At 51.5% G+C, this 22,732-nt stretch overlaps 5 protein-coding genes and 1 non-coding gene across 8 annotated transcripts in view; 3 read left to right on the forward strand and 3 right to left on the reverse strand.

Moving 5' to 3' along the window:
* The first annotated feature begins 505 nt into the window (after positions 1-505).
* Positions 506-2,687, forward strand: LOC128273181 (asparagine synthetase B [glutamine-hydrolyzing]). The gene has a single exon (XM_053011108.1). It carries the CDS (start codon positions 606-608, stop codon positions 2,301-2,303), a length of 1,698 nt encoding a protein of 565 aa, XP_052867068.1. The 5' UTR covers positions 506-605; the 3' UTR covers positions 2,304-2,687.
* A 979-nt stretch (positions 2,688-3,666) lies between these two features.
* LOC128273184 (uncharacterized) lies at positions 3,667-6,249 on the reverse strand. The gene is made up of 4 exons (XM_053011110.1): positions 6,085-6,249; positions 4,816-4,926; positions 4,268-4,750; positions 3,667-4,188 (listed from the first exon to the last, which is right to left on the reverse strand). The coding sequence occupies exons 1-4, from the start codon at positions 6,232-6,234 to the stop codon at positions 4,033-4,035; spliced, it is 900 nt and encodes a 299-aa protein (XP_052867070.1). The 5' UTR covers positions 6,235-6,249; the 3' UTR covers positions 3,667-4,032.
* A 2,250-nt stretch (positions 6,250-8,499) lies between these two features.
* Positions 8,500-8,581, forward strand: Trnas-gcu (transfer RNA serine (anticodon GCU)). The gene has a single exon. It is a non-coding gene; the product is annotated as a tRNA-Ser (tRNA).
* A 1,200-nt stretch (positions 8,582-9,781) lies between these two features.
* On the forward strand, positions 9,782-10,281 carry LOC128273185 (uncharacterized). Its single transcript, XM_053011111.1, has one exon. It carries the CDS (start codon positions 9,880-9,882, stop codon positions 10,114-10,116), a length of 237 nt encoding a protein of 78 aa, XP_052867071.1. The 5' UTR covers positions 9,782-9,879; the 3' UTR covers positions 10,117-10,281.
* Positions 10,282-10,892: 611 nt separating this feature from the next.
* LOC128269851 (mitochondrial potassium channel-like) lies at positions 10,893-11,898 on the reverse strand. Its single transcript, XM_053007256.1, has 2 exons — positions 11,422-11,898; positions 10,893-11,361 (listed from the first exon to the last, which is right to left on the reverse strand). Exons 1-2 carry the CDS (start codon positions 11,896-11,898, stop codon positions 10,924-10,926), a joined length of 915 nt encoding a protein of 304 aa, XP_052863216.1. The 3' UTR covers positions 10,893-10,923.
* A 3,273-nt stretch (positions 11,899-15,171) lies between these two features.
* The window catches only part of LOC128273180 (protein fem-1 homolog CG6966), a 43,998-nt gene continuing 36,437 nt past the window's right edge, over positions 15,172-22,732 (reverse strand). The window contains exons 1-8 of one of the 3 annotated variants that reach the window (XM_053011106.1): positions 21,328-21,409; positions 19,116-19,680; positions 18,295-18,655; positions 18,016-18,234; positions 17,767-17,953; positions 17,067-17,703; positions 16,748-16,987; positions 15,172-16,665 (exon numbers count right to left, since the gene is read on the reverse strand). In XM_053011106.1, coding sequence (XP_052867066.1) covers positions 16,480-16,665; positions 16,748-16,987; positions 17,067-17,703; positions 17,767-17,953; positions 18,016-18,234; positions 18,295-18,655; positions 19,116-19,451 — 2,166 coding nt within the window. In that variant the 5' untranslated portion in view covers positions 19,452-19,680; positions 21,328-21,409 and the 3' untranslated portion in view covers positions 15,172-16,479. Of the gene's footprint in view, positions 16,666-16,747; positions 16,988-17,066; positions 17,704-17,766; positions 17,954-18,015; positions 18,235-18,294; positions 18,656-19,115; positions 20,026-21,327; positions 21,410-22,732 lie in introns of those variants that run through there. The other 2 variants (XM_053011105.1, XM_053011107.1) reach the window with 2 other exon arrangements.

The raw sequence follows: 22,732 nt of genomic DNA on the forward strand, positions 1-22,732 counted from the left end.
TTGGCCAGCCGTGTGCCAACAAACAGGATGCAGTCCACGGGTCCGTTGCTAACGGGCATGTTTTGCCTCAGCTGCACTTTGTATAGAAGCCGAGCACAATGCCGGCCTATTGACTGTGATTCTTTGCAAAAACACACTTAATTCAATCGAACCATTCTCGGGTCGAGCCATCGCAAGGCAGGGTTGAATCCTCACGGCCCCTACAGTGGGCAGAAAATATTTGCAAGCATTTTTGTTTAAAACCTTCCACAACACGAACCCCCGACAACGGACAACCGACACGGCGGTCGGTTATTATTTACACTTACGGTTTGTGTGTTAAAAGCGTTCTATTTCGAGGTGCAAAGTTGATACACGACCGACCGACAAGCTTGTTTTTGTCCCTTCATAAACATCGCGCAGTGTTCCCGCCCCATTGCAACCCTGGCCGGCATTGGCATCGGTTGGCGCACCGTGAACTTGCGTATAAAAATGATGCAATCCGCGGAACCTTGCCGATCACCAGAGTCCGGTCAGTGTCAGTGTGGTTCGTTGCAGTCTTCGGTGAGGCCGCTCAGCCAGTTCAAGTTCGCGTCGGTAGGCCGTCGGCCGCGAATCAGCGAGCAATGTGTGGCATACTTTGTATCTTTCGTTGCCTTCCGGCAGTCGCGAATGGTGAGACCGATCGGTGCGGCTGCGGAGGCCTACGGGAGCTAGCCTTCCGGCAGTCGAGCGCGCAGCGACACCGAGGACCGGACTACACCGGGATTCTGGCCGACGATGCCGCCGGATTCGCGCTGGTCCAGGAACGCCTGTCGGTGATCGGGGTGAAGACCGGCAATCAGCCGTTCACGTCGACCGACGGTACCGTGCATCTGGTTGCCAACGGGGAGATCTACAACTTCCGCCAGATGGCCGGTATGATCGGTGAGGTGGGCGCATACGAACCGCGCAGTGACTGTGACGTCCTGGTGGCGTTCTACGAGCGGTTCGGGCCGGCCGACCTGCTCACCACCGTCCGGGGGATGTTTGCGTTCGTGTGCTACGATCAGAAAACCGGCCACCTGCTGGTGGCTCGTGATCCCGTTGGGATCATCCCGCTGTACAGTGGGCGCTCCGAGGACGGGGCCCTTTGGTTCGCCAGCGAAATGAAGTGTCTGGTGGGCCGGTGCCGTCAGGTGGCCGTGTTTCCACCCGGGCACTCCTACTACGGGCCACCGGATGCCTCGTTCGATCCGAAGCCTTACTTCAGCGCGCCATGGCTGACGGAGATCCCGACGATGGCTGCGGATCTGGTCGAGTTGCGGAACCGCCTGGAAGCGGCCGTCGAGTCACATCTGCAGTGTGACGTCCCGATGGGGGCGCTACTGAGTGGTGGTCTCGATTCGAGTCTTATTGCCGCGATCGCAGTTCGGTGTCTTCGTCGGCGCTCCGGGGACCGACCGGTGCGCCTGAAGACCTACAGCATCGGGCTGCCCGGGGCGGGACCAGATCTGCACTATGCGCGGCTCGTATCGGAGCACATCGGTAGCGACCACACGGAGATTCACTTCACGCTAGCCGAGGGCCTCGACTACATCCGGGATGCGGTGTACCACTCGGAGACGTACGACGTGACGACGATCCGCTGCATCGTGCCGGTCATGCTGCTGGCCCGTTACATCCGCAGCGAGGGCCTCAAGATGGTCCTGTCGGGTGAGGGAGCTGACGAACTTTTCGGTGGCTATCTTTACTTCCACCGGGCGCCGGATGCGGCCGAGTTCCACCGCGAAACGGTACGGCGCGTCCTCGGGCTGCATCTGTCCGACTGTCTCCGGGCGAACAAGGGCTGCGCGGCCTGGGGCCTCGAGCTGCGGGTGCCGTTTCTCGACCCGACACCGAGCTTCCTGCAGTACGCGATGTCGATCCGCCCGGAAGATCGCACCCCCGGCCGTGGCGACGACGGTCGGCCGGAGAAGTACATCCTGCGGAAAGCGTTCGCCGACGGTGACTATCTGCCGGCCGAGGTACTGTGGCGTCAGAAGGAGCAGTTCTCGGACGGGGTCGGCTACTCCTGGATCGACACCGTATCCGAGTGGGCCGCCGGTCGGGTCAGTGATTGGGACTTTGAGCGCGCCGCGGAACGCTTCCCTGTGGCTACGCCCAAAACGAAGGAAGCGTTCTACTACCGACAGCTCTTCGAGGAACAGTTTCCGGGCACGGCGTACGCCCAAACGGTACAACAGTGGACACCGCGGACGGACTGGGGTTGCGCCGAGGATCCATCGGGCCGCAAGCAGGACGTTCACCGGGGAGTGACAGTGGGGCAAGCCGATTTGCAGTAAAATAAAGTTGACCAATCAAACAAAAGATAGACCATCCACCAATCAAATAAAAGAGACCAATAAATAAAAGATAGTGCACAGACAGGGTAAACTAGTATTATACAAGACGATAATCCGCCTTGTCTTGTATCGGAGAACTCAACAAAGCAGACTAAATGCTTTCGAGAGAAAGATGTTTAGAAGAATCCTTGGCCCAGTGAAAGATCGAGAATTCTGGAGAATCAGATACGATGTTGACGATTCAGAAGATTCTATTGTGATAAAGAAACAAAAATTACAATCTACTGGGCACATTATACGAATAGATGAGTCAAGGATTCCAAAGAAAACGCTGTTGGGAAACGGCAAGAGGACAGACGGCAGGCCTAGATATAGATGGGAGCACAGTGTTCGAAGGGCCAGCGAGGACCTGCTCGGCTTTGGTAACTGGAGGAATAGGTCAGCGTGCCGAGAGGACTGGAGAGGCGAGATTCAAGCGGCCATAGCCCGAATCGAGCATTCGCGCCAACTATGATGACGAAAGTTGACCAACTTTTTGGATTTAAAGTTAACGATCAATACTCGACTTAATGACTCAATTAATAACCGCGCGACCAACGAACGTGTCAGCATCCGTTTGGTTTGGGGAGCTCCCTCCATTGGCCGCGACCATTATTTTCTCGGCTGCCGACATGATTACCCATAATTATCTGCTTGAATCGCTGGCATCGGCAGCCGCCTCCGGAATTGACTTTTGGCCTTTTCTAATTAAATTCTACCCCGATCGTAACCACAAACAAAATGAGTAAGAACTCCTAGCCTTCCTAATGCCATCTATAACGACTCATTATGTCCTACGAATGACGTCAACGGCAAGGAAAGCATAATTGAAACAAGTGTTCCTTCCATCAACATGGTAAACACTATTGATCGCCAGAGTAAACCCAGTCGGGGGTGTTGAAGTGGTCACCTTTTGACCTAAACAGCATGTTAACACAGGCACATCAAACACTTTCCAGCAGCACCAGCACATGTACCATCGTCTAAGATTCAATTAACTCCCGCCGTCTAATTTGATTACGCGTTTTCTTTTAATTAAACTAGCAGCACCAGCACCAGCAGCGGTTCACCCAGGGATTTTACAGGGTCCGCTCTCGGTAGGTGGTAGTCAATTTGAAGCCAGCACCCGGAGCGCCCGTCCAAGTTGTGGCCAGAGCCGATCGCGGAGTCAACACTTTTATTACCAACCTGATGGACCGTACTCCGCCGGGGCGAGTTACTTAGGTTTTGGTTTTGGGATAACAACAGGGCCAATGATGACTAGACCTGATCAATAGGATCGAGAGAAATGTTATTAAATTACCGAACAAGCTGACGGTTGACTTTTAAACCGAAATTCTATTACTTTATTTCCGACACAATATTCCAAACAGCCCTCTGGGGAGGCGAAATAAAGCAAATCGCGTCGAATAACGTAAACGGAGGAACACGCTCAGCACACGGCAATCTACCATCTACCAACGATGCACAAGAAAAATCGGTTTTACAACATCGGCTGGTGGCGGCTCCCACCACCAGCGCACAAGACACGAGGCACATTAAAGTAAGGCTGAAAAGTAGTGACCCCCCGTAGTGGCTTCGCGCATCAAACCTGCGCATCGCACGACATGGCACCGACATCAAGTTGAGGGATGAAAACTGAATGAGCACAAATGAACACACACACACGCGGCTTCCGACGCGTTAGGGTTTAGTGGAACATCTTAACCACCGACGACAGGATGGCCAGCAGTAGCAGCACGCCAAGCGAAACATCACCCCGGAAGGCACCGTTTTGGCAGACCATACGGACCGAGCTGGACGGAAGGCTGCGCCGTCGCAGCAGATTGCGGATGCTTTGAATTTCCTGGCGGAATACAGTGAGAGCGAGAGAGAGATGGAATTAGGTTTCAGGCTTCACAGGCTTGTGCCAGTGTGCCGCTTACTTCCGGTGCCAGTCCCATCGGGACGCGTGAAAGGACGATCGTGAACAGCTGGCCGCCCGGCAGACTCTGGCAGAAGGTCAGCACCAGTTGGTTGTTGATCGCCTTCAGAACCTGCACGGTGCCCGTAAATTGGACGTACTGTAGCTGGATCATGGACCCGGACTGAGGCGATGAGGTGATCCAGAAGCCGGGCCGCGTACTGTTGTACCGCAGTGTGTATTCCAGCGTGTGATCCGATTCGTCCCAAATTAGCCGCAGGTAGCGCATGCTCTGGGGCTGCAAGTGGCGGTTTTGGTAGGCTTGGTCATAGTAGCCGCCGGAACCGCTGTTGTAGCCACTGCCACTGTTGCTCCGTCCACCGCTGCTCCCGTAGCCGTACGACGTAGCAAACCGGGTGTCGTAGTTGGAGGAACCGGGCGATGCGGAACCGGAGCGGCTGAAGTACGGCGTAGAGCCTTGCTGCTGCTCGTGGGCCAACGGTGTCTGCGGGGTGTGGCGGAACGGTGGAATTAGCCTTCGAGGGTGCGGTTGATCCTTCGAGGACTTACCGAGTTGGTCACGTCCGCCAGATGAATGACGACGCACGTCCGGTACACCATTTCGCCTTCGTCCCGACCATCGTGCGTGATCACCTCGTTGCCGTACCAGATGCCCATTATCTGGATTGGGGTGAAATAAGGTACAAGATCAGAGTCAGAGTCAGACATTTCTAGGTAGACCTTCGTTCCCCGGTTTTATGCACACTTTAGGTTCGGACATTTGGCTTCTGGAAAAACTTATGTTAAAGGTTTCTTTTTTGTTGTTCACAATGAAACACATCGTGTTAACAAATATCCCCAACATGGCTGAGGTCCATGGGGATGAAGGTGACGAGTGGCTGACATGTAAATTTGTTAGTTGAGGCCGTTAATTAAGTGCTGTCAATTAACGTACCGAGCGTATGGCGAAACGTGATGAATGATCTTTTCAATTAACAGGCATCGTAATTTTGTTACCATTTTCCACCAGAATGCAGATCGTTAACTCTCCTAACAGAAGCTCGTAACCAGTTGAGCCATATCTGAGTCATACCTAGCTTCGATCACCGAGCGCGTCTGGTTGAATTTAGTGACGCCTTCTGGCTTCTCCGCCCGTCTCCGGTGGGTCAATTTAATCGAAAAAAGGTCACCATAACTGGGCGGTTCCGATTCCTGGCACGGCGACGGTCATCGCAACGACCATGGCCGGCTGGGTAAATAGTTATTTATGGGGCCCTTGCTGCGACGTCATAATTACCGAGTGGCAGCTTATTTCGCTACCGTACAAGGCTCACGATTGGGGTGAAGATCGCCGAAGACGTCATGGAGCACCGCTTCCGAAGCGTTGGCTATGCATTTTCCACAAAACAGAAGATTTTTCGTTCGACATTGGTGGAACAAGAAACGATTCAAACGTTTGGCCGCTATTTATAATGATCGCTATGAGAGGGAAACTTAACCTTACGCGCGAAGGGTACACAGTGCACTGTTTGGGCCGCGAAACGTAACCTGTCCTCAATTAATCGTTGCGGATGCACGGCCACGCCGGCTGAGCCGTCGAATCGGCATCGAATAGCAGCCGATCGAGGAAAGGCCGTCGGGCCGACCACGCGTAACATCGACACCGGCCGACGGCTGTGCGAGGGTGATTGAGTTAATTTAACTTCCGCGCGAACGCATCAACCGAAAGGTTCCGACACCGACATCGAGACCAGCGGAATTAAACTCCGCGTGGAGGTGATAATGTGTCATAACAGAAAACCTACATAGAACCATGTAAAGTAGATTGCCATAACTCACTTGCTCGACGTCTAGGCCATTCTGGGGGTTAAGATCGGTGCAGTGCTGCGATGGGTTACTGGAGCGGCTTTCCATCGAATTATTGGCACACACTTGGAGCGCATTGCCGCACAGAAGAACCAGCATCGCCAGTGCCGGAAGCAGACGCATCCGTGATGCGTCTGGAGTGGAGCATCGAGGCCCGGTCATTCTTGCTGCGTCAAAGCAAGCTACTATTTGAATGCTACTCGTTACAGTCCACTCGATAGGGTTCTCACGACCCTCACTTGAACGTGCACTTTTTTCGAAGTTTAACACCGTTTAAACTCTTGCTTTGCGCAACGGGAACCAAACACGCCGATTCAGAACACCAATTCACACACAAACACAAATGGGGATGATCCGATTGACCCCAAGCTATTTAACGAACGGGATGGTGGCTCCAGAAATAACGAGCTTATCAAGATTCGAGCGCGACCACTAACCAACTGCCGACCCGGACGACCGATAGCGTGTGACTAAGCGCGCGTCGGTCCGGGGACGCCACTTTTGTACGCGCCGCCACAACAACGCCGCACTACGGAGACCGACCGGAGTGAGCCGAGTGAGTACGAGGACTGTTCAATAATTTTGGCTACTTTTGAGTTTTTTTAAATATTGGTTTATTCATGAATATCTATCTTTGTCTCCTTCAAATTAACCTCCATCAGATCTTAAACAATTGTGCCAGCGTTTGTTTTTCAATCCTCGAACATGTCCAAGCAAAACTGCTGACTGATTGACTCCAAATTGCCGAACTTAAGTGAGTGAACCATAAGTAAGTGTCATAAGTAGCAACATAACACCACAAAAAAAACGAAAATCGAATATATGTAACCCGAATGGAAATTCAAACTACGCGATACTTTTTGAACAGCCCTCGTACAGTGAGGTGTACGATGTGAGAAGTGAGTGAGCCACACAACTCACTCGTGGATGTCCGATCCGGAACCAATCCGCTCTCCGCTGGTGGTGCGCGCCTTTTTGTCCACCAAGGGGAACGGTGCAAAATGCGGCGCCAAGCCATCGCCGCGCAGTCAACAGTTTCTTTACGATTGGCCGTTTCGCTCCGATGGCCGTGTGTGTGCTGGAATGCCCGCCTTGCCTTACCCCACCCCCGGGGGCTCGAAGGATTCTCCCCAGGGTCATTTCGAGCGGCGCAAGGCAGGAGCGAACAAAATAAGGTCAATGGACACGGTGGCCGTGCGTGCGGAAAGTGAAACTACGTCGTGTCTGGCGTCGTGTCTCTGTGCTGTGTCCCCTCTCCCGGGAAGCACGGAGCGGAAGCGCACTAGAAGCTCCCCGTTCCACCGGCCGCCAAGGCGCCAATTTTCCGCACCCCGAGAAGTTGTTTTTCAATTGCTCCCTTTTAGGGTACGGTTCTTCGTCCCCGATCGGGGGAAATTCTAGACAACTACGCAGTAGATTTCTTTTCCCGGCCGTTTTCTTTCGTGTCCCGGCGACCATGAAATCGGTTGGGAAGCAATCACACTCGTCCCTTCGTCGGCGGAGAGGCAGCGGAAGGTTTTGTTTTTCCGCCGTCGTGGGGGCCGGGGAAGATGAATCGGTTCCGGTTTGCCGGAGAGATGGCCACACGTCAATTTTATGCTTTTATGATCCTTCGCCAAGGACGCGTTCTTCCATTTCGAGGACATTACCAAAACGTGGAGTTCTCAAGTGACTCACCGGCACCACTAGCTTAGGTTTAGTTTTAGTCCCCATTGTTTTATAGGTCTTTAGTTTCGATCACAATATTTGTTCCAGTTTTGATGGCTGATTGTTATGAAAATCGGAAAAGTCGACCACCAGAGAGAGAATAATTGAATTAAATTATTTATTCATCAAGTGGCCGAGTGACCAACGAGCTGGCGTGCGGCATGCACGATTCCTTCTCTGACTGGCTGGCTTATGACGTCCATTTCTCGGTCACATTCTTCACACGGCCGTGCTGCGCGATGCGGCGAACATCATGCATCGGTCAAGCATCGTCTCGTTCGCTCGTGGGTGAATTTTAATTGAATAAACCCAACAATTAAGTCGCTACACCCACTGCAACCTCCTGATTCGGTCAACTGTTTGGGTTTTGTCTTACACAACGAAAAGGAAACAAAATGAGCTCAACACACGCCTTAGTCCGCCCCCGCTTGGGAACGGGGTGAACAATTAAGCAACGCCGTCATTCACAATTATTAAGCAGTGCCGATGCTAGAAGAAAGTCCACGAATGTCGCAACCGTGCCCCGTACCCGGATTAGGATGCCTTTCGAGGCACAATGCAGGAAGAAAACAAAAAACGGTCTGACGATCCTGCTAACAACCAAACGATCAGGTACCGGCAACGGCAGCGTCGATCGTGGCCAACAGCCTCCTGGACAGTGAGCCTGCGCTCTCCAACTGCGACGAGGTGGCCGAGTGGTTAAGGCGTTGGACTGCTAATCCAATGTGCTCTGCACGCGTGGGTTCGAATCCCATCCTCGTCGATCTTTTAATTCAGACCGCGCAGGAACTGCGTTCACTTTGCAAAGACGGAGAGCAGCGGCCAGTTCCGTTTTTGTTTGGTCGTGAAGATTTAAGTGGTCGACTTAGGTATTAACCATTTTGACTCATGATGATCACACTTGATCACCGTTTACCTAAGATTACATTATAAATCGTTTTTTTACAATTGCCGTCAATTGGTTTGCTGTTACAGTAGTAGTTGTGGAAAAGGCGCCTTCACTTTCGATTGGTGACTCATGCACTGGGAGTGACGAGACGTTTAATTAACTTTTTTCCTTTCGCCGTTGTCCTGGAAAAGCAAACTAAACAAAGACCGCAACCCGTTTTCGGTGCCTCGCAACTTGTCGGATATTTCCGTTACCTTCATTACTTCTCGAACGGTGGCCCTATTGTTTGACGAAGCGTAACACAGGCGCACCGCCAGACGACGGGTTGTTGCGTGTGAAATTCAAACAAAACGCTCCCGGATCGGTCTTCCGGTAAATATAACGTTAGGGACAGGGATGTTAATGTTAAGTGGGTTGTGTCTACCAAATGTATCGAGCCGAATGTTGTTATTGTATCAACAGTTTGCGAGGGAGAACGTATCAATATTGGAGGGTGAGTTTGATACTCAATTTAACTGTCATTGCCAGCGCCGGGGTTCAAGGTTTCGCGAAGGGTGTGCTAATTTACCATGAGCCCGCGTTGAACGGAACAAAACGCGCTCGATTCTCGACGTCGGTGAACAATGGAATATTTTGTGTTTAAAATTCTGCCCAATCGAACGGCGCTATGTGAACGCCACATACTTTCGCTGATATTGACGTAATTAGAGATGGGTCTCAAATGGCGCGGCTCGTAAGCGACGCCAAAACGTGATTGCTTCCCCAAAACCGGCGTTATCGCCGCTCGGCGTCTATTTACCGCCGAGAGGTGACGAGATTATCGATAACAACGGACCGGGGTGTGAGAGATTGAAGCCGGAGAGAGACAGCGAGAGACAGAGCGAAAGATTGGCCGCAGCCAGTTGAGAGTGAGTTCTAGAATCCGAGTGAGATGAAAGGATGTCCGAGACTTCTAATCTAATCATGCATTTGAACGCCAGCGAAGGAAAGGGATTTGTTTACCGTTTTTTGTGGTTTTGCTTTTGTGTCCACACCGAACCATACGTGCGCTCGCGGTGCACCAGTGACATCCGGTGGCCGCACTCCGCGTTCAAAGTACGGGCTACGGGTGCGGCAGTTGACCATTGATCGTCCTTGGGAGGTGCCTTTCTCGACGAGCAGCAGGACGTGCTATGACTCGATCCACGATGGACTACGATCTGTTCCTGGACGAACTGGAACTGCTGTTCCGCCGCAAGGGACATCTACCGGTGTTGCTTGTGGCGCTGACCGTTCTTGCGCTCGGCTTCTTCGTCGTCGGCATCCTAATGGCCACCGGAATCATGTTGGTCACGTTCTTCCTTTTCGTCACCGGCGACGACGGAAGTGCCACGGAAGCGGCCGCCGAGATCGTAGCAGCCGTCACCTAGTGATGGGGATGGCGAATGAAAAATAAAGTGGCCCCACGGTGCGGTGCGCTTATCGTTAATTGTTTGTGGAAATTGAATTTAAACGACGGCATTCTATTCGGTGCCGCCAGCGAGCGGATAAAGTTAAGCCGAAATGGGACCAATTCAGCCACGGCACGCTAGGTTTCCAACTAATTTAATTGTGCGCTTGGTGTCTACCGCAAGAACGGCACGGAAGCTTCCTAATTAATCGGTTCTTCGTAATCCACGGTCACCGTATGCGAAGCCAGACCATTCGACGCCGATGCTGGAGCTGCAAAAGAGACCCTCTTTACAGATTTGCTAATGAAGGTCTTCCACTACAGAACGTAATCTGAACATCATCGTAAGCTGCCAGCGAGTGATTATAAGTCCTTTGTTCATGTGATATCCATTCCATATTCCAAACAGTTCGAAAGAGGGCAGACATTTTCTTTTTCCTCAGAGATTTTAAAGAGATTCAATGCAACTTACATAATTTGGGCGAAGTTTCCAAACTTTACGGTACAACCACGACAAATTCGGGACATTTGAACCATTTGGCATTATTGAGAATTTGAATTCTATCGGATAAGCAGAAAAATACACGAATCATTGCGCGCGCTTCGAACACATTGCCCCAAGGCACAGGTTGGCGATTTGAATTGAATTATATTCAGTAAATTATTCAGACACCAATCTCGGTCGTATTATTTATAGTTTTTCCCAAGCACAAATAACCGCCCTGTGCAATATGCTAAGCGATTTGGTTTCCTGCTACTTAAAGGTAAAACGGGCCGCTGCGGTGCGTTACGCTTTCGGTATAAAGAATCGGAAGAAACGAGACGTATGACGGCGTAAATAACTTCCCCACGACTCGTTAACCCTTGACACCGGTTTCTCGGCAACCCGCTTGGCGATCAGTTGGCGATGAACGGTTCCAACAGTGTGCTCCAATCCGCTCAACTTCCGCTGCACTTCCAGCAGCATGCGATGGTTCTCTTCGCCGGCCTTGCGAATCGTTTCGAACTGCGTATTGCGGAAGTAGTAGTTGATGGAGGTGGCCACAATGCCCAGCAGTGCACCGACTCCCGATGCAATGATGGACCAGTACTTTACGTTGTTCGCCTGCATCCGCTCTTTCTCGTGAGACGTCTTCACGGCGGCCGTCAGGTGGGAAAACAGTTCCCGTTCCTCCTGATCGATTATTTGGAAGATTTGAGTCTTCTCTTTCTCGCGCGTAAGAACCTATCGGATCAAGGAGACCATTAGCGTGGATCGTGCAGCGATCTAAAGGAAGTAGCTTACATCGAACTCCTCCCTAATCAACTCCACGTAACGATGCTCCCCGCGGGTCGATTTCTGTAGCTCGATGTGAATGTCCTGGAGCTGCTTCCGTACGAGCGTCAGTTCAAGTAGCACGTGCCGCCGTCGTTCCTGTACAAGCTGCAGCTGCTCCTGTATTTCAATTACCTTATTCTGTGCCGCTTTCACCTCGTGCATTCCGCTGAACTCATCGTAAAATGTCTGTGCCTCGTACAGCTTGCTTTTGGCCAAATCGATCAAACCAATGCGACGCAGTGCAATATCCGTCGTTCGTGACGCTGGTTCGTTGGACCTGGACTCTTCCGGAGGGATGCTTTGGTACTGATAAATTTCTTGCACCACGATTGGTTTCTCCTTGTAACGATCGGATAAGTGTCGCACTATTATGATGTAATGTGAGGTTCCACTCGACCGCCTCCAGCATGGGCCGGAAAATGCCGAAACATGCCTTGATATCATGGCGTTTTTGTCTGGTGTACGGTGAAATGCTTGTTAAATGCGTTTGAAATCTATTATACACTTGTGCTAGCAAACTCCAAGCCGGAATGTATCATATTTTACATTGTTTTGAAGTTTTCAACTGTCATCAGCGGCTGTTTAAGCAAAACATTGCCCGGTGGAAAATATTAAAAGGCCTTGATGCAACCCTGAGCGGGTTGGAACATGTGATCGCTGACAAAAGACGGTTACTTTTACAATTTTTCAGTTTCCTTTTTGGCAGAGATTCGCAAAATCAGCAATGTTCGCAACACGGGATTATTCAATGTAGAATCTGGAGAGGGTTGAATACGCTAAGTTGGCAAAATTCGCGTTAAAATGTAAACAATAAAGTTTTCATTAAAGCCAGAGCGAACAAAAGAGAAACCACTTTAATGTAAGGTTTTAGCATCAACACATTAACGATTCGGACCCACATTGAATAGTTATTAACTATTAAACCAAATGAAGTACTTTAGGGAGAACTAAGGGACAGTTACTGTTTATTATAATGTATGGCATTTATATTATTTGCATCATGACGGTCATTTGTCTTGTTTTGGAAACATATAGCGATAGAACCTCGTGGGTTGTCGCCAAAGGTATCCACTCCAGGTTTCGTTCGTTTGTTCCATTTCACGTTCCTGCTTCGGAAACATATAGCGATAGAATCGCGCCGGTTGTCGACAAAGGTATCCACTCCAGGTTTCGCTCGTTAGTTGCTTTTCACTTTCCTGCTTCGGGACCTGACTATAGAAATTTCGGACTATATTGTCATCTGGACATTCAACCCTTTCTTGTTTGGGAACCATGTACCGGTAGAACCGTTCGGGTTGTTTATAGAGAAAGGCGGTCCAGGATTCACACGTCTGCAGGTTGCGCGTTGTAAGATCTTCTATCATCTTTGTTGACTTTTCCAGATTTTCCTTGATGCTTTTTAGGTCCTCGTCCACCGCTTTCATGTGCAAATCATGGTTGCTAAAGAGTTTCTTAACTGTGGTGTCTTGATAAAAAAATTCCTTCACGGAGCCCCCGTAAATGGCCCCCGATATCAACAATACTACCAATTTGACACCCATAGCATTGTAACTTTGTTTGCGCTCCTTCGAGCGAAGAACGATGAGGGCTTGCGCGTGATTGAGCTGCAACAGGTGATGTTTGCTACCTAATTCATCCATCACGTCTTCCCGACGTTGCTTTTCCAATTGAAGCTATAAGAGGAACATGAAACCATTATCATTGTGTGTAAATATTCTTAGCCAAGTTTCGCTTTTACCATTTCTCCAATCGCGATTCTTATTTTGATTCGATGAAGCTCCTGCTTCTCGCAGCCAAGTTCCTCGAGCACTTCGCTGATTTCGTCCTGTATTTTGTCCACTTTTTCTTGCGCTGCTTGCACTTCAGCGGTACCGATGAACTCATGATAAGAGTCCCTCATGCCATACAGCATTTGCGTGCAGCGGCCAATCATGTTTGGTGTTTTTATTATCGCCAGTGGATGCAGTGTTTCGAGTGCCCCGTAGTCGACCGGTCTTCTGTCCTCCGGTAGCTGCACATTATTAGCGGGCTTTGTGAAGGACCGAGAATGTAACGACACCGAAGCGAACCTTTGAAGGACTTTCTTGTCGAGTTTCATCGGACAGAACTTTTAGAATTCCCAGAAATACGATAACTAACTACCACGAGAGCCGGAACATTACTTTACTGCACCGAAAATGTTGTTTATAATACAAAGTACTGTCAACGCTATTTCGTGACCCGATGAAAAAGCTCCGGGCTATGAACGGCCTGTTGAAAACTCGCCAAATTTGAATGTACCGATATTTGAATTTGAATTTGAATGGCTTGGTGAATAAAATGGCGTGGTAAAATTTATCATGCCGTTCGGAAAGTGTTTTGCCAAAGCCAAAAAGATAAAATTATCTCGCGCGTCTGGAACGGAAGAGCAACACGGAAAGAGAATGGAAACCCGATCGTCTGAAACTGGAGTCCCAACAAGCACGCATCCAAGTAGGTCGAAAAGTGCGGCTGAAAGTCGAACAGTGTGCCTTGCCATATAATCCAGTTTATGTTTTCGGAAATTATCTGAACATGATTATTGGAGACTAGCTGTTCCCGGTGTGCGTCACCATACCTGTTCTCTGATTATATTGACCATCGAAACTGAAATACGCAATAAGATAGAAATTTGTTGAAGTCTTAGAGACAGGACTTTGCTCCCATATTACTCATGAAACTCATGATGATTTGATGATAATGATTTTAGGAGGATAAGCCGAATAATCTTATGATGGACACACTTACAGAAAGCGATTCGTGGTGTACATTTTGCTATTTGCGTTCTCAAATAACACATTATTTATTTTATTTTCGTTTTCCTGTTTTTTCTATTTATCTCCCACCGTCTCTCGTCACTATACAACAGTCACCAGTGGTCAGCTTGACTGAGCATTAATGATTATTAATGTATGGTATTATTTGTTTACCTTTTATTTCGCTATACGTTGGGGTATATTCGCTTCGGGATTTCAGTTTCATTTCCTACAGCGTGATGCTTTGCCAGGATTTATGTTTCCATGGCCAATCAGCCTCCGTGTGATTCTGCGTGTTCCGGCGTTCCTAACCCCTTTCTTTGTGTCGTTCATAATTCATCGCTACGGTAAATTGCAGTTGAAACTGCCGTTTCGCTATCACTTTCGATATTACATGTCTCTCTCTCTCCTCTTTCTCGCGATCTCACTTTTAAACACATTCTCTCGATCCCTCGATTGCACCATTGCAGCCGGACAGGTTTTATCATCCGCAGCTGTGTGTATGTTTGCATGACTCACCAAAGATAAGATGATATATTTATTTATGCTAGAGAAACACATTATGGTACAATAGCTATCGTGATGCGTGGCGATTATGTGTGATGCGCGCATTTTGAGTCCTGCTGCTGGAGGAAAACAACACAAAACTCGTTGGAACTGATCAATTTTCGCACCATTCCAAGAGAATTGTTACAAAAATATAGTCAGTGCGCAATCACTTTCTTCGGCTAGCACCTCTGCTCCTGCGAAACCTGCTTCTAGTATACGGATATGGATATGAACGTAAGACACATCTGGCAGCGTTGAAAACCATTCATACGCTAAACTAACTGCGCCCTCGTCGCAAACGCGCGTGGGCCAACCAAAGAACCAACCGTCGGGTATGATATTTCACTAACTTAATGCCACGTCCGGCAATCGATTAAACGATGCCTTATCTGTGTCCTGGGAGAGTAATGGTTGTTTATTGGATCCTTAACGAAACTAAAAATCTGTTACGAGCTAAAAGCAAACCTAAAGCAGAACCAAAACAGATACGCAACACAACCGTCGTCATGGTTGATCGCCGATCGCGCGCATGTCTTCCCGGACTCTCTCTCTGTCGTCGCTTATCACACGGTTATCAACACCAATTATCTATCGACGGCGCGGGAAACAGAACGACCGGACCCCTTTACGAGCGTGCGTCGCTGATACTTCGGCCGTATCGCTAAATATTAAAAGAAAAGGTTCGTTCCCTGGATTCGTACTCGACTTCGTGCCGTAAAATCATTCGACTAAATCGTTCTCTTCCGTTCCTTCATTACAACAATCGTTATAAAGTTCGGCCTCAATCATGCATGCGGGTCGTCGGATCAATCCCTACCAGGAAAGTGATACTCCCAATGAACCGCTTCTTGTTGTGCTCCGAATCACTCACATGCCCTCGGGATTTATGCGTCACAAAACGTTCTTGCGTTAAACACCTATCGCGGTCGGATGAGATGCTGAGAGTGAAAGAAACTAGTGGCGCTAATTTGCAGCATCCTGTGGCCCGAAAATCTAACACGTCCCGTCGAACTCTCCACGACCGACACTGCGCGCATCCTTCCTCTAGCTGCTGCGGGTTGAAATGTTCTTAAATTTACTTTTATTACTATCTATCGTTCGAAACGAAACAGAAACCACCCCAGACAGAACGAAACCCCAGAAACCAAACAAAGCTCGGTGGAAGTAGTTTTCTAACCGGGAGCAGCAGCAGGACAAACACTGCCAAACGAAACTCAGCATTGCGCCACCACCGTCGCTCAATGAAACGAATGCTCCCCTCCCGTGCTTGCTTGACCGACGGCAGAGATCACTCCGAAGCCGTTTTGATGCTCGCTCAAATCGTTGGCTGATCATCGGTTCAACAGCTGTCGGGAAGCAAACGAATCGACACCTTGCAGTGAAGGTTTCCATTTTGCCTGCGAATAGCAGATTGTGTGCTTCTGAGGGGTGCGAACTGCATCGTGAAAGCTTCTCGTTAACGTTCCGGAGGATTCCTCTAAATGGCAGCGAATGGTTGCTTGATGTTTACACACGCACCGAATTCCTTTTTCACTGAATTCTAATCGTATTCTTTCCACCCGTGACCGTCATTCCGACCCGAATCGTGGCGTTGAACGGCGGGGGCTGTTCCTTCTCAACCTTCCAAGGGATCACGCTCCTGAGATACGCGCCGGCGGCCCGCGTCCGACGACGTGCCACTCACTGACCGGCACCGCTGGTGCTAGTGCGAATCGACGAACGTCAGCAAACACTTGGGAATCTCGTTCTGGTAGTGGAGTCCGTGGCTCTTGATGACGCGCGCCGCCAGGCAGGACAGTCGCGTGTACTTGATCGGATTGACCAGCTCGTGCAGCTGCTGGTTGTGCAGAAGTGTCTCGAACGTGAAACCTTCGACATTTCGTGTATCCTGCGGATCGGAGACATAAGAGGGCGGAAGGTTAAACATGGTCGGCCAAGAGGCGGTGCGGTGCAGTGCGGTGGGTCCGTACCAAGTGTGCGCCGTGCTCGAGCAACGTTTGTGCCAGGCTCGGTGGGCAGGGGCGCGTTTGGGCGGCCAGGTGGAGCGGCGTGTTGCCACTGTCGTCCTGTGCGTTCGGGTCCGCCCCGACCTGTAGCAGCGCTTTCACGAGCCGTGGCGACGGCAGCTGACACACCGGGTAACGCCCAACCAGTGCCGCTTCCTTGTAGCAAGCGAGATGCAGGGCGGTTTGACCCGTTTTCGAAACAATCTACGAGGCGTCGGGGAAGGTGAGAAGGGAGATTAGGCTTTAGGTTCGGATTCGGGGATCCAGCACCGCGCACGCTTACCTTCAAGCTGACCAGATCGTACAGCGCCTGCAGAATCTGGTGCTTCATTTCTTCCGTACACAGTTCCTCCTCCTCGTCGAGCAGCCGCACCAGCAGGCAGGCGAGGTGCAGCGAAATCACGAGCGCCCGGCTGAGCGCACCGTGGTCACGCTCCGGGTACGGCATCTGGTCGAGCATCTGCTGGCCAAGTTGCACTTCGCAGATCGACTTCTTGAACACCACCAGCATGTCGGACGTTTCGATCGGCGGCACGATGCGACCGCGAGTGATGGGCCGCCCGACCTCGCCCAGCATGAAGCTGAACAGCTCGGCGAACGAGAGCAGCGACGATTGGGTCATCGGGTTGAGCGGTTCCAGGATGCTTTGCTGCATCGACAGGGCGTACGTCCACAGCTCGATGCACCGATCGAAGCGCCCGGAGTCGGCGTACACCGCACCCCGGAAGCGGATGTAGTAGCTGGTGTCCGGATGCACGGGGCCCAGTATCCGTTCGCGGATCAGCAGTGCCTGCATGCGCATTTCGTCCGGGTCCATGACGAGCTCCTCGAGGGTGGTCAGGTTGTTTACCTCTTGCACGTAGTCGTACGCAGGCACCGGATCACGGGTTGGTTTCGGCTGAACGGGGCTGTTGCTGTATCTGGCGCGGGAAAGCAAGGATTAGGACGGATCTTCGGTCATCGCTCTTCAACGCCCAACTAACCTGTCCTCCATTGCACGCTTCCAGAACGAGAGGGCACCGAGCATGTCGCGCTTCTTGTCGACGTACGTCGCACCTAGTAGCTCGAGCGCGGCGATCCGATCGTCTCGCGACACTAGCGGAAGCTTGATCAGATGTTCCACGATCGGCAGGTGTCCGGTAACGCTGGCTGCTAGAAGCGGTGTCATTCCTGCAAGAAAATGGCCGCGCGTGTGTGAGTGTGTGCTGGCGCATTCCAAGGCGTCCACTTACCGTACGAATCGACGTCCATGGTGGCTCCGTGCTGCAGGAGTAGCTGTAGGATCTCGAGCGAACCGGACTCGGCGCAATCGTGCAGGGCCGTGTTGCCTTTCACGCTACGCCGGTTCACGTCCGCCTTCAGCGAGAGCAAGTATTGTGCGATTTTGTAGTGTCCCTTGTAGCAAGCGATCATCAGGCAGGTGTGTCCGTGGCGATTTGCTACTTCAATGTCTGCGGAGAGCGAGAGAGATATTAGGTTTCAGGATTGACATCCCTCCAGATGGACCTTACCTGCACCGTGTAAGACGAGATACTTCACTATTTCGTAGTGGCCATCGAAACAGGCCGCCCGCAGTGGTGTGCTGTTCGTTTTGGTTGTACTGTTCACTTTGGCACCGTGTTGGACTAAGAGCTTAACTATGTTGGTGTGCCCGGCGGCCGAGGCGCACCAGAGCGGCGGGGCGCCCTCTATCGTTTCGCCGTCGAATATGACCGAGCCGGCCTGCTCGACGTCCGCGTGGCACCGTTTGATCAGATACTGCACCACGTCGAAGTGGCCGTTCCGGCAGGCAATCAGCAGCGGGGTGGCGCCGGTCGTCTTCATCATCACCAGCGACTTGAGATCGTTCGGCATCAGTCGGGAGGTCCATTTCTGCAAGTGGGAAAACGCACATGAACCGCATGAGACAGTAAACTAACTGAACCGTATCGGTAAACCCAGCTTAAACCCCATTTCCTGGTTGCGCCAACCAGCCAGGAAGCAGCGTACGACGTACGGAACCCAGGCGAGGAACGTGATAATGGACGAAACGGCTGCGATGTTTCACAGCAAACACTACCGATCGCTCGGAGGTCAGTTATCAGCGCCTCGAGTGGCCCAATGAAGTCACCGCGGTACCTTACGTACTCTGTTTAGACTCTGATTCCCCCCTCGGGACACACACCCTCGGTTCGCACGAACGAAGCCCGCTTGGTGATCTTATCCCCCCACAAGATCGTAGTGCGTTGATCGATATCACGCGCAATCGCAACCTTCACTAGTTTACGCGCGCATTTCCCATGCATCTCGGCGCGCCTTTATCGGTCGCGAGCGGCTCCCACCAGCCTCTTACCATCAGGTCGTCTTGGAGGAATTCCTCTTCGCCGACGATTCGAAAGCGATGAATCATCGGGCGCCGGCGAATGCGTTGCTGCTCGACGACATGCAACCCCATGTCATCGGGCGCCGCCGCCACCGCCGCCGGTGGTTCTGGCTGTGCACGGTGAGGTTGTTGGGCCGGGCGATCCCGCAGCTCGGCCTCGGCCGGGTACGCCAGGTAGTGCTGGTAGTGTCCAAAGCGCCGGAAGTTCACCATCCTAAGCAGTGCCCGGAGTAGCGCACATTTAGATCGCCGCCGCCGACTGATGGTGTGCACGATCAGCGTCCGGAGGATGGCATCGATGAGCATAATGCAATAATCGCGTCGAATTGTCGTTACTCCTTGTCTCTCTCTATATGACACACCCGGACACTTGATCCTTTTGCTGCGCGCGCGCTTTATTCCGTGTGGCCGTCTCGCGCCGATCAGTTCATTTCATCATGTTTCGCACTTCTTATCGCACGTACCGTGAAAGTCTCACCTAGACCAGAAGCAATAAAGCGTAGGTCCTGAGGTTTGTCTTCATCGCGCGCGCGGCCTGCGATAGGGAAGACCAATCAGCATTGAAAGCGCGATGCAACTTATCCCCTTCCCAAAGGGGCCAAGCTACAAAACAGACGAAGTGGCCCAAAACGGCCCAGGGTGATGTCATTGAAATGGTGCACCAACCACCACTCCGCCCGCGTTTGGACCTTGTTTGACCAACCAACAAAGGCTCTCGCGACGGTTGTGCCCAATACCGACGACGAGCGGCTGTTTGGTCATCCGCCTGCCTGCCTGCCTGCCTGCCTGGCGGTCTCCGGATTCAGGGAGATGTGTAGCAACCAGTTGTTCCCAGCGCTCCCAGTCGACGACGCAATGGAGCAACACAACGCAGTGCCACCCAAGGTTAGGCCACTCTCTAGACACACCCCACACACTCCTGCTCCGAGGGCAGGACCGAGACCCCACAGAAACTGACTGAATTCGAAAGGCGATCGCGCACTCGGGTCGCGTCACGTTGTGGGGATTTTTAAAGATCGTTTTTCGTATTTGGAGTGGTATTAGCTGCCGGAGGTGACCTTCAAAATGGTTTTGGTCACTGCAGCGGCCGTTTGTGGGGCATCATCCGATCCGATCCGAGTCCGCCAGAGAGAGAAGCTGATCGATTTTATGTTGCAGTGAAAAGCGGATCGCCCGCCGAGTGGCGTCACACACGCAGGAACCGGTTTTTATCTGGACCTCTCGAAACGGAAAAGATTGCGGGGCCCAAAAACTGGAAAATGCAGAACCACATTCTACACACAGACACACACACAGAGCGCGATTCCAGTTCTTCGGCTGTTGTGCTTCCGGGGTTCACGGTGTCGATGTTGGGCAAAAGAGCATGAAACATTCATGAAAACGGTCCGAGTACGAGAAAGTCACTTGTGTGACGCCCAACACCAAGAAGATGTCAACCTTTGACGGCAAACAACGGAGAGCAAACACAACACACACACGGGCGGTGGTTCGTGTTTTCTTTGCTGGCCATTAATGGCGGAAGAGAATCTCGTTTTGGGGGCGATTTCGGGTGACAACAAATGGCACGACTGCGGGCTGATCGAATGGAACGGCAAACAGCGGACAGCGCAGAAACTATGTCACACATTAGCACTTTGAGCGTTCGGCTTGGTTGGTTTCCGTGACCGACCACGGGGCAGGCAATGGCTCTAATCCGCCTAGAACGCCACTCAACCAAAACTAACATTGACCACACGTTAAGTTACATAGAATAGCACAACACAGCAAACTGATCCGATGGGTTTGTGGGTTTTTTTTAAAGTCATGACAAAGTGCCACGCCAGGCCACGACAATGGTTGGCTTCCGGGAGATGCGGCTTTAATTGCGGGTTATCGATTATCGGAAAAATTGCACGCGTCATACACTCAAGCACTAATGGGCCACTAATTCGTGGGTAGATCTTCCACAATCTTGCGTTAACTCGAAAGATTAACCATTGTGACAGTTCACGGAGGCTCATACGTAAAGCTGGGCTCTGGAGGCTCAAGTTACGATCACGATCGCGGAAATTCCCCGACTCGTTGCTACTGTTGCTGCCGCCGTCAAGGCGATCACTTCAATTCGAGCCAATCAAATGGCCGTATTTTGATGGCAACTAAATAAACATTTAATCACAACGGTCGCGAACACACACACACACACTTTTGAACCGGTGGCCGAGGAGAAGTGGAATATCTCCTTCAAATGACACGAACGGCGAGAACGTCGTGAAGATCGATCCCACTCGGCGGACGCGCACTTCTCACCCGGACGAGAGCTGGAACAATACTGAGACGGAAGCGAACCATCTCGGGCCGGCGAGCGGCGAGAAGCGCGATCGATCCGATCCAGCCGGCGGTAGCGATCGTTGGAGTCTGAGTGAGAAGAGTGAGTTCGAACGGAAGCCGTGTGCCGTGCAGTGCCGTGTGTGCGTGTCTGTGGCCCGTTCGCAGGACATATTATCGATCCCGGGCGTCCGAAATCCACCGAGCCACCGACCGAGAAATCGGTTCGAAGCGCATCAAACTGCAGGCCGAGTGCATTCACAGGCCGATGACTCTTCTCTCGCTCTCTGCTCGTTAATCGTCGATTATCAGTCCATACACCGACCAAGAGGGTGGTGGCTCTTTTCGTCGTTGCAGCTCACCACCCACGAGAGAGGACGACGGGATAGCGGTTCGAAAGAATCCCATCAATTTGATATTCCTCCCGTTAGAGCGGGTTAGAGTATTAGAAATCGGTGCTCCAACCATTGGCAACGGTTCGTGAGGGTCCCCGGAGCTTCAACCTTTACACATATGCAGTCATGCATATGCATCGGCCCACCCCTGGGGAGGCAGCCATGCGTTAATGCATCCGCACCCCCCTGGACAGTCGAAGGCGAACTCGATGTTCGAACCACAAACGGAACTGTCATACTTTGTGTCGTGTGCTGATAGTCAGTAGTCGCCACTAGAATTCTGCCCGATCTGATCTGCGATCGCGACGCATAAGACCCGGGAGAGGTAAACAAGACTGTTTATTATTTTCAGCAAATAAACACGAACCGACCCTGACGACGGATTGCAACGATCGTGCAGCAGCAGCAGCAGCGCAGTGTAATGTATGCAGCGAGAAAATAGCGTGCCGTTCTTTGCCGGCCTGCACGTCATCGAAGCGTCGATTCCTCGCATAATCAAATATCAATACGCTTGACTTCCTGATGGCCCGGAGTGGAATCGGTTCTAGATATCGCGTGCCTGTAGTTCTGTCACCAAGGACACGAAGGACTTTGCCGACGGCACCGAACAGTACGGCATGCCATTTCGATCGACCTTCATCACCACCGTGTGGCTTTCCTTTTTTGCGATCGTCCCCGAACCAAACATCGTTATCGTCGTTAATACTTTCCCGTGTAGGGAAACCCGTGTGGCACCGTTGGCTAATGGCCGGTCCGGACGCGTTCGGTGGTTAATCACTTCACTGACCGTGGCCGTATCTGGAGGACACGGCCACGGGCGGCCACAACAGAAAACACTCTTAATTTCGTACGCGACGCTTTAATTTCATCCTCACCGACCATCAGCTA

Source organism: Anopheles cruzii, chromosome 3, assembly GCF_943734635.1.
Source record: "Anopheles cruzii chromosome 3, idAnoCruzAS_RS32_06, whole genome shotgun sequence".
Classification (NCBI taxonomy): Eukaryota; Metazoa; Arthropoda; class Insecta; order Diptera; family Culicidae; genus Anopheles; species Anopheles cruzii.